A 10,941-nucleotide genomic window follows, 5' to 3' on the forward strand; every position below is an offset into this window, starting at 1 on the left:
CCTCCTGTTACTGTTTAATGAGGGATATACTGCTTCTTTTATTTCCTCAGTTAATACATTCCCTCTTTTTACTTTTATTCATTTGCTGGACTTAGTGTCCAGTTTAAATCCAAGTGTCCTTTTCTTAGTGCTTTAATTCTTTCAATATGGATTTTCTTGTTTTTTGTTTGTTTGCTTCAATGTTTCTTTTTCACTGTATCCCAGTGGGGATGATGGTAGCGACGATGTATTTGACTGTTGTTAAAGTCTGCCTGTTGCCAGCACTGGCAGCTTGTAAGCAGGGTGAGGAAGAGGCTTGTGTCAGGTCTCCAGGAGATTAAAGGAAATTCTCCAAGCTCCTATTGTTTCACAGCACTGGCAGAAATAACCACATTCAAAACGCTTCTATTTGAGACTAAGAAAGTTAAAAAGATGAACAGATAAAGTGTTTTGGACAACAGCTGAATATGATTACTTGTTGCTGTAGGTAAACTAGGGAGACTATGATGAAATAGTGAAGTGTGTGTAAAGTAAAGACATGCAATATTATATTATATCCAGCTTCATTTGTGCCAGTTCTTTTTATGATGCAAGACCAACAAAGAAATCCAGCCTTTGCTTTTCACTGTTTGAACTTTAAAAAAAAAAGTTAATCTCTGTTTATAGAACATAGTTTTGCTTTTCATCAAGCTTATAATCAGTGGTTAAATTCAGGACTCTTGTTATTGTAAAAAGGAGAATGAAAACAAAGTTGTCGGGTGCTGTAAGCAGCTGCTTATGTGTTAACTGTTAATTCCTTGTAACCAAGACCAACCACTGTTAATTTCTTATAACGTGCTCCCTGCCTGTTTTCTGTAGTTTGTAGTGTAGACTTTTTGTCTTTTTCTCACCAAACACATAGAATACAACTTGGTTTGAGATATTTTTGGGGTCAGAAGTAGTGTCCTGATCAGCTCAGTTGGTATCATTTGCATGGGCACTGTCCCCTGTGAGGAACAAGGCATGGTGCTGTGCTCCTGCCCTTGTTCAGGCTTCATGCACCAAGCCTGAGATGTTTTGGATGTTTCTGATTTGCTTTGGGTTTTTTGTTTTTTGGGTTTTTTTTGAAACTTGCTCACAGATGGGAAGAACTTTAGTGGCAGGTTAAGAATTTGTGCCTTTGTTGGAGATTTTAATTGTGGTCTGTGGTCAAAGGTAATTGTATTCAGCTGGTGTTATTCAAGTCACTTTGCAGTGATGGTGATTCAGAGTTGAAGTAGGTTGCATAATGTCATGATAGGATCCATTCCAACCTAAATTACTCTGTGATTTGTAATTTATGAATGTGTAAACTCGGAAGAAGGAAACAGAAAATGTTAATCTGTTTATCATTTTTTAACAGTATTGAGGTGACTGGGCCCTCTCTGTGTTTTTCAAGTGCATGGAGTGGTGGTTTGAGAACTCTGGGGAATAAATCTGTTAGAAATGCATCTTGTGTTTGATGCTGCTCTGAGCAAATTTCACCAAAATTGCAAAGAAATGATAGGTTCTGGGGACTTGTGTGGTACAGCTTCCACATCAGTAATGGTAAATAATTTTGTGTTGTATCATTTTCATGTTGTGTCCTGGCCTCCAATGCAGGCAAAACTGTTCTTTCAAAAAAAGTTATAGTAAACAAAAAAAGCTTATTTTTTCCCCAGTTGCAGGATCAAACAAAAACATGCTGAAGGCAGTTCTTTAAAACAGGAATTGAAACAGGATTAGCTGTCACATAAAGCAAGTTTTACATCTACATCTGACTGTTGTTTTAAGTGAGTAGGTTCCTGGTGTGTTTCCTGAATGCGCATTATCAACCCACATGTGTTGTAGATGTTAATTCATTTCTTCTTTGGTTCTAGCAAGTGTTTTTGTATCTGGCTTCACAGCTGAAGTATTGTCATCTGAAGTGTTTTAATAAACATGGAGGGTGTAGGGAAGGAAGCTTGTAACAGAAATGCTGCTGATAGATGAGGCAAAAGCTTGTCCAAGTATCTTGAAAGAAAAAACACATAAACTTCTGATATTAAGATTTTTTTTTACAGTATCGTAGGCTCTGATTCCAGGAAGATTATGCTTGCACTAAGATTATAGAAACTGTAATAGCAACTGTCCTTCCTCCATCAGGTAACATTCCAGGCTTGCAGCATTTCTGAAGCAAGATATCTCTATGATCAACTAGCCACAATCTGTCCCATTGTGGTGAGTAATGCACTTCTGTCACATCACATCCTCATTGTGTGAAAGCCACCACATGTGAAAAATAAAATCTGAATTAAGACCTTAAATGCTAGCTACCAATTTAATATTCTGGGTAAAATGTTTATTTCTCTTATTATGCTATCACATTAACAGTGTCATTCATTTAACGTCCAAATATGTTTAATGAATTTGAGCTATTGCTTTGGAGTGTGTTACAATCTTGAAAGAGAAGCATGTGATACAACAGACCTTATATCTCTAACTTTACCCTGTTAAACACATGAAAAATACTTCTGTTGAATACTTCTTGAAGTGCATTTGGGGAAGCTTTTCATGGAAAATGGCTGAAGTCACTCCTTAAGCAATTCTTAAATTTTTGGCTTTGGTCTGTTTCACTTACATCTGTCCTTTTGTAAGCATGTAGAAGCAAGTATTATAATAAAATAAACATTATTCTATTTTGGATGGTGAACAGCTCCTACTCTAAGTGAGATATATTGCAGCTTTGCTGCTGCAGTGCCTGCCAAACAGAAATAAAAAGATTGCTGGGTGAACTTCATGAGTGCGGAAGCACCGTGCTTGCTGATCTTGTTATGAAATTTCTTCTACTTCATCAGCTTTCTGTTCCTTAAATGCTGAGGTAGTAAGTGTGGAGAGCATCAGGTGCCACTTCAGAAATGCTGACATTTAATTCAGGCATTTTATGGGGATAGGGGTTGAGAGACTTTGTGATATGGACTTTGTCTGCACGCTAAACTGAAATGTATACTTCAAGCAAGTTTCCCTTTCCTGTGGGATTAAGGCACTGTTTTTGGCTCCTTGGCTTGTACTTCTGTTTTCATGTCAGGCTGTTTTCTTTTAGATGGCCTTGAGTGCTGCATCTCCATTCTACAGAGGCTATGTGTCCGATATTGATTGTCGCTGGGGAGTAATATCTGCATCTGTGGATGATCGAACGCGAGAAGAGAGAGGGCTAGAGGTAAGTGCTATGGGTAGTAGGCATCTGCTTTTCTTCAGAGAAAAATGTTAAATTTTCATCAATACCAAATTCTGCTTGTGGTCATCAGAGTCCCTGATGGGGGAATTTGGCAGTTGTTGTGGTAAATACAGAAGAAATTGTGTAAGCAGTCGTGTTGGTTGTACAGCTTATAGAAGCAAATACCTTTTCAATTAGGTATGGAATTTCAGTTAAACTCCTCTTTTACTCCTCCACAGTTGCTAAAATTGCCCATGTTTAAATTTTCCATGATGTGCTTAGGCCCAAAAGGCAGAAATTGGTTTGAGTTAAATAGCAGGTGATGCTGAGTAATCCAGTAGTGTAAACTGGAGCTACATGAAGGGAGCAATTGCTAGAACTTCAGCAATTTCTGTAAGAATGAATTAGTATCTAAGACACACAGTGTAACAATAAGAAAAAAGTCTACTTGAAATACTTCTTGAGCTACCCAGTTTAAGACTATTTCTAGCAGTGTGTGTGTTATAAACTGCATCAGTATGTGTTGAAATAGGTATAATAATGCTTTCCAGATAGTCGGGGTAATGTTGATTACATCAGGAAAATGTTTCCATTTAAGAGTCATGCTTTTAATAATTTTGAGGCTGTAGGGTTTTTTAAAACAGCATAATAATTCTGACGTAAGTGTCATTAGTGAGCAAAACTTAGGTAACATTGTTAACAAGCTGTTAAAATATTGTATTCTTAAATTATATAGCCACTGAAGAACAACCATTATAGAATCAGTAAATCCAGATATGATTCCATAGACAGTTATCTATCTGAATGTGGTGAGAAATACAATGACATTGATTTGACAATAGACAAAGATATCTACGAGCACCTAATAAAGGAAGGTAAGTGATTGCTTCATTATGAGCAGGTTTAGAATTGTGCTTGCACTGTATGGGGATATCTTAGTTTTTGTTTCAATCATTGTGATTTCCTGAGAGTGACTCCTTTTCAGAAAGTATCTATGCACTGTGATCTTAAGAGTAAAAAATATATATATTTGTGCAAGAAACTGTCCCTAATTCCAGCATGAGAAGCTTAGTGAATTGTGTACTAATCTTTTACTTTTGTGGAGAGACAGAACTGCTTTAGGAAACATGGCACAGAAGCACATCAGAAAACAGAAAGAATGGCAGCCACACCAATATCCAGCTGCCACTTCCAAAGAAGACCTTGTTCTTTTTTTCTCTTTAATCATTTCCTTCCTTCCCAAAATCATCGTTTTGACTTTAGCAGGATGTGGTGGGTTGAGGTAGTATTACAGAGTTGGATTTTTTCACTTTAGGTTCTTGTAAAACAAATAGTTTCTTAGAGCCTCCTTTGCTGCATTTGAATTGTTTCTCTGAATTTTCATTTTGTAGGTATTGACCACCTTTTGGCACAGCATATTGCACACTTGTTTATTCGAGACCCATTGACTTTGTTTGAGGAGAAAATACATCTAGATGATGCAAATGAATCCGACCATTTTGAGGTTGTGTCTGATTTAGAGGAATGTAATAAATATATATGTAAAATTTCTCTTTCTTTATAGTACTGCTTAGTTGAAGGATGGTTATATTGGCTAAGAATATTCTTTTTCCTGAATTTTTCATTTCAGATAGTTCTTTAGCATATGACTTGCAGTTATAAGCACATATTTCTGTTTAATCATTTACTTAGAAGAAGATGGTACCTTATATTTTAAACACAACAAAATTAAAAGGGCACAAACCAGTTGTGTATGTAATTGATATGGGGAATTTCCTTTTTTGTATGACTTCCTGAAAGCTCGTTTGCATGACATCTCTTATGCATTTGTCTCTCTTACACAAACTTCTGAAAATCTGTATAGCATAGCTATTATTTTGTAATCATAGTATGGTATCTTTATGTATTTTTACGTTTGGATGTATCAGTCCCTTAGGAAAAGACCTGTTTAATCTCAACTCAGCGTAGTGTCTCATGTAATCGTCAAACAAAATAGTATAAGAAAGTATAGCATAGTTGCTTAGAGGATGAACAGTTATATTATGCTTTTTAGAAAGTCATCACTCAATTTGGAACTATTTCTCTGTTAATTTGAGCTGCTTTTGGGGAATTAGTAAGACAGTTGGTTTTGCTTTGATTATCTTATATAATGATGCGTATCTTAACTGTAACAGATAATTTCTTGTGCTTTGCAGAACATTCAGTCTACAAACTGGCAGACAATGAGATTTAAACCACCCCCTCCAAATTCAGATATAGGATGGAGAGTGGAATTCAGGCCTATGGAGGTAAGGGGAGAATCAACTTGCACAAAAACCTGTTTACTTGTAAGTGGAAAAGTACTAGATGTGCTGCCATTCAGTATCAGACCCTTGTTACTTGTGTTTTCTTCCCTCTGAGTTGCTAGATGCAAATGAAGTGGACAGCATTTAATCAGACATGAACTGTGGAATGTAACTGACAGGAGAATCCACTGTAGCAGAGCAAAGCATGCTAATGAATTTAGGGTGACAGGGAAAGGAATTAGGCTTGTACTAAAACTTCTGCAAACAAAGACCCATTTAGTTTCCAGGGACCTTACTTCTCCAGTACATTTATTGGTATTGAACAATTCCACTGTCACTGTTCTGTGTTTTACAAGTGCTTTTATTTTATAGCTGTCTGAGCTGAGTCCCTTAAGTAGGAGTTTAAAAGCTATTATGCATTTCTAATTACACAGAGCCTGTAGATACAGGTTATTAGGTAGTCTTTTGAAACACAAGTGTGCTTTGGCATTGGTTTAAAGGGTTGAACTTGTTGAAGTGTCCACACTGTGTTGTGCACTTGAAGGCATGATCATTCCAGCACGTACATCACTGTCTCTGCTAATAGAATGTGTATGAATACACATGTCAGTGTGAATTGTTGGAGTCAAACCATTCTAAACTCTCTCAGATAGCCATCTGTTTCTATGGGCATGTTCCCACTAGTGTAATACCATTTCTAATTCTTTCATGTCTAGGTCCAGTTAACAGACTTTGAAAACTCTGCATATGTTGTGTTTGTGGTACTGCTAACTCGAGTGATTCTGTCATACAAACTGGATTTTCTCATTCCTTTGTCCAAGGTAGGTGTGAAAGATGGGATTTACTGGAGCTAATTGCAAAATATTTGCATCATGTTTAATTTTTATCCTCTGCAATCTAGGAATTACTGTGAGTGTGCTTACTGAGCAGTCGTTTCTGTCTTTCCGTCAGTTTTCATTTGGGCCAGTCATTTGCTTCAATTTAAGTTATGCAATTGCACATATTTTACTGCCATCTAATGGAGTTAAGCTTGCAGGGGTATTGTTAGCTGCCTCTTGATGTTTTATGACTCCCTTAAAAATGGCTGATGGGCCCTTGTCTGGAAACTGTTTACAGGATGTCTTTATTTCTATTGTTTATTCCTTCTAAGAGCAGGTGAATTTAGCTTTCAGCTTTTAGCAGTAAGAATATAGGCACACGTTACCCTGTTAGACAAAGCCAAAATGGAGTATCTATGAAAGGTGCTTTGACACAAATGTAAAAATAAAGCTGTTCTCAGAATCCCAAACCTAACTCCTTCTACATATCTGATTTCCTAGAATCACAGAATCATAAAATGGCTTAGGTTGAAAAGCACCTCAAAGATCATCTAGTTTCAACCCACCTGCCATGGGCAGGGTCACCAGTCACCAGATCAGGCTGCCTGGGCTGCCCCTTCCCTCAAAGATCCACATTTTCAGCAGCTCATAAAAATGTATGCCTCCTTGGTTTTTTCTCCGCTTGGTCCTTTTAATTTCTACATTTTAAAATCCAGATTTGATGTTGCATTTATTCTTCCAGCACAAGTTTAAAGTCGTTTTTACTGCTCAATTCCAGTGTCCAGATCTTTACATCTCCACATAAGTTTATCCTGCATTCATAGAAATAGAAATCTATTCTAGGGCAAGTTCTGAAAAAGGAGGAAGGAACAACTGGCAACTGTAATAAAGCTTATATGCTAAATGAAAGAGTTCTGTAAATACATCATTTTTTTAATGCATGCATCAAACCATACCCTTCATTTCAGTCACATGTTCCTTCTACAGTCCTGCTGCTGTATCTCAGTGAGCAGGGCCATGTGATATTATAGTTTTCCTTTTTGGCTGTTGTGTGCCTTCATGCTTGTTTAGTGAACACCAAACAAAATGCTTTCCTGAAGGCCTGCTTGCTCCTGGCATAGGAATTCCTGTGGTGCCCAACAATGTCAAGCAGCTACAGAAATGCTGATAAAGAGCATTGTCACAAAAATGTTTTGAGACTCAAAAAGGGCATATTTCTACTGTTTTACGGGGAAAATAGACCGTGGAGTTCAAACAAACTTACTTAGGTATTTGTTTTAATGTGGTTATAGTGTGTGTCTTGTGTTCTTTTTTGTTGTTCATATTTGGAGGAGAAGGGAAGGAGAACTGAGGTACCTAACCAGGGTACCTCCCCCTTAGCGTAACAGGATTGTCCTGCAATGTTATGGGTAACCTTAAAGATTCTTGAAGACTTTTGGCAGACTGTATAATCGAAAGCACTGGCAGTGCTGTCTGCATAGTGTCCTGGTGCTTTTCTTAACGTGTTTAATTAAAATGGAGAAATATACTGAAGTTGTTAACTAATGGTAGTTGTACCATACAGGTGTGTGATCTCTTACAATATGAAATCATACCAAACCTACAAAGAGAAATTCTCTTACTTATGTTAGGGAATTCAGATTCCAAAAATAATACAGTGCATAGTGACATTGTTGTGTGGAATGTCTCAAAAGCACAACAAATTTATTGAATACTTGTTAAGACTGAAACAGAGTCTAGGTGCAGAAAGAATATGGAGAGAGTCTGTGATGAAGAAATCAAATTGTCTGAGCCTGCCAAGCGATTTAGCAGGTAATGCAACACAGAACTGTACAATTGTTAGTAAACTCACCTCTTTCAGTTAAAAAGAAACAATGCAGGTTTTTGAGACTGATCTTACATTAATCTCTTCCATCTGATTGAGTACTGCTGTTGTTCATGTAGCTAGTGTGTGAATAAATTCCATAATACAGAAAGAACAAAAACAGACTTTTGAAAAGCAAAGCATTGAAAGGTAAGAATTCAGTGATGATTTCACATTGTCCTTAAAGATGAAACACAGAATTCAGCAATTAGTGTCCCTTCTTCAACAGGCAGTGTAGTAAAAGTAGTGTCCAAAATAAGCGATGTTAATTCCCTGAGGATACACCCACCAAAGAGCTTGGATAAATTCTCTGCCTGTAAACTAAGGAGTAATGCTTTGTTGTTTGTAGGTTTTCTGGGAAGTCTGCAATGTGGAACTACTTTTCCAGCAGCTTATCTCTGAGTATTTCACAGATGTTTGGATATGGGATATTCCCCTACAAAGTTACTGGAAGTTTGAGTTTATTTTAACTTTTCTTAAATACAGTTATAACTTTTCAGAAGATCTCAATGACCTTGTTAATAAAAGCAGCCAACTATGGATAGGAAGATAGCAATTTTTGTCTGTACACAATTAAAATGCATCTGAATACGCATCCAAAAAAAAAAAAAATCAGAATGTTAAACACAGTTGCATTCTGTTTTCATGTCCAACTTAAAAGATTAACATAGCATTTTCTAATGTAGTACCTCTCCTGCTGGAGACCTGATTTTATAGTGTCACCTTCTCATGATTTTGTGCAGAACCAGTAAATACTTATTTCCAGAGTTTGGTCTTATGTGGTAATGCAATGAAAAACATGGGAGATTTTTCAACTAATGAGACTCCAAACTAATGTGAGAGTTTGGACAGTCCTTACTTTCTAAAATGCCATTGATCTCTGCAATACTTGCTTTGCCAGGTGGATGAAAATATGAAGATGGCCCAGAAAAGAGATGCTGTTCGGCAGGGAATGTTTTACTTCAGAAAGGATATTTGCAAAGGTATCTCAGCAAGCAATCTAACAACATGATTGTCAATAATTACTACATTTCTTCTGACTGACTTCTTTCCCTTTGTCTCTCATGAAGGTGGAAATGTTGTTGTGGATGGATGTGGCTCTGCACAAAATGGGACAAGCACAGACACAGAAGAGTACACCTTAATGAGCATTGATACAATTATAAACGGGAAGGTCATAGCCTCTTTACCTGGAACACACAGCCTTCCCCTCTCCTTCGTCCTCCCTGAATTGACTAAGCATGTTTCATGCTAACTGTGTTCTCTCATACAGGAAGGAGTCTTTCCTGGTTTGATCCCAATTTTGAATTCTTACCTTGAAAACATGGAAGTGGATGTGGACACAAGATGCACCATCCTAAACTACCTGAAGTTAATAAAAAAGAGAGCATCTGGTATGTTTGACACTTTCAGGCTCTGATTTTCCTGCTGTTTTTCTACTTTGAAAGTAATAAGGATGTTCTCTAATTATCAGTTGGGTAGAACTAGTGGCAACTGTGACTTTCTGGTGAAGTGTTAAATCTTAGGAGCAAAGGACTGACATGTCCTTTGGCTTAAATTAGGTCATGTTTAATTCTGTTCATAAATGTTTTGTGATCCATTTTAGAACTTAACTTAGGAGTAATTGGTACATTACTCCCAAACTGCAGTTGTATTTCCAAGATATTTTTTTCAGCAGCACTTGTGCTGCTTTTGCCAGTGTCTATGATCCTATAGAAACTAATCCCTTCTCCTTTATTGAATTTTATGAGTATGTGGGGCTGGGTCTGATAGCCTGGCAAAGGGTGTGGCTCCCAAGTGTGGTGACGTTAATTTGGTTAAGCTCTGATATGCAAGAGCATAGGGACTTGTGTTTAGTTCCCTGATAAGAAAGCCCTTCTCTAAGCAGTGAAAATCCTTGAACTCAAAACAAACCGGGTTCTTCTGCCTTTTTCATGCTACGTTGCCTTCTCAGATGGGTGGTATAATGACTTCTTACGCTCCTTCTTAAAATGCGGCAGTGTACTGAGTAGAAGATGCAGGCCGAGGGCTTTCATTCAGAACTGGGCTTAACAGTCGTTAGCAGCTTTGTGCTGAAATACAAATCCTTCTTGTGCCTGCCACGCTCAGTTTAGCTAGACAGTTAACTTCAGTCATACAATGGCTTGGATTGGAAGGGACCCCAAGGATCATCAAGGCTGAAGCCCCTGCCAAAGGCGGGGCCACCAAGCTCCAGATCTGGTACTAGATCAGGTTGTCCAGGACCACGGTCTTACAAGTGAAAACAAATTTTATTTATTTGTGATACATTCATTAGTTTTAAATTAGTGCTGCATTCCTTTTTAATTACTGAAGATTGCTATAGAACATTCCAGCTAGTTTTTAAAACTGAGGCAAAAATCAGGTCTTTCTCCTGCCTCTTAATTTAATGCTTTAGTTTACCACTCTCAAGAGTGGTAACAAGTTTTAATTAATTGTTGCTTTCACTGAAAATGTTCTTTCCAAAGCCTACTTGTTTGTAGAAGGTTTCTGTCCCTCAGGTAACACAGGTGATGGGTTTGGTGCTTGACTTAACACAGAGAAAGTAAACTGGCAGGAAGAAAACATTTGAGGTACATTAATCCTCAAAGTAGCAGAGCTTCCAAAATACTCTGTTATTTTGTATTGCTTATAATTAGATTTAAAAAATGCTTTTGGAAAAAAAAAAGATATGCAGTTTTTTGTATTCTTTTTTTTTCCTCAAGAGGTAATTAACCCAGGCTCAACCCTGTGCCATGGATGTTTCACATTCAAATGTGATTTCCAGTTATTTCAGGGTATGCC

The 10,941-nt window shown here is 37.3% G+C and overlaps 1 protein-coding gene across 1 annotated transcript in view; it reads left to right on the forward strand.

Moving 5' to 3' along the window:
- Window positions 1–10,941, forward strand: part of GCLC (glutamate-cysteine ligase catalytic subunit) — a 33,577-nt gene that overhangs the window by 19,443 nt on the left and 3,193 nt on the right. Inside the window, exons 7-15 of the mRNA XM_031611358.2 lie at window positions 2,122–2,196; window positions 3,059–3,175; window positions 3,909–4,047; window positions 4,564–4,676; window positions 5,368–5,460; window positions 6,174–6,278; window positions 9,041–9,122; window positions 9,210–9,313; window positions 9,413–9,533. Of these exons, the coding sequence (XP_031467218.1) occupies window positions 2,122–2,196; window positions 3,059–3,175; window positions 3,909–4,047; window positions 4,564–4,676; window positions 5,368–5,460; window positions 6,174–6,278; window positions 9,041–9,122; window positions 9,210–9,313; window positions 9,413–9,533 (949 nt within the window). The remainder of the gene's footprint in view (window positions 1–2,121; window positions 2,197–3,058; window positions 3,176–3,908; window positions 4,048–4,563; window positions 4,677–5,367; window positions 5,461–6,173; window positions 6,279–9,040; window positions 9,123–9,209; window positions 9,314–9,412; window positions 9,534–10,941) is intronic.

This window comes from Phasianus colchicus, chromosome 2 (genome assembly GCF_987193195.1).
Source record: "Phasianus colchicus chromosome 2, bPhaCol1.hap1.1, whole genome shotgun sequence".
Classification (NCBI taxonomy): domain Eukaryota; kingdom Metazoa; phylum Chordata; class Aves; order Galliformes; family Phasianidae; genus Phasianus; species Phasianus colchicus.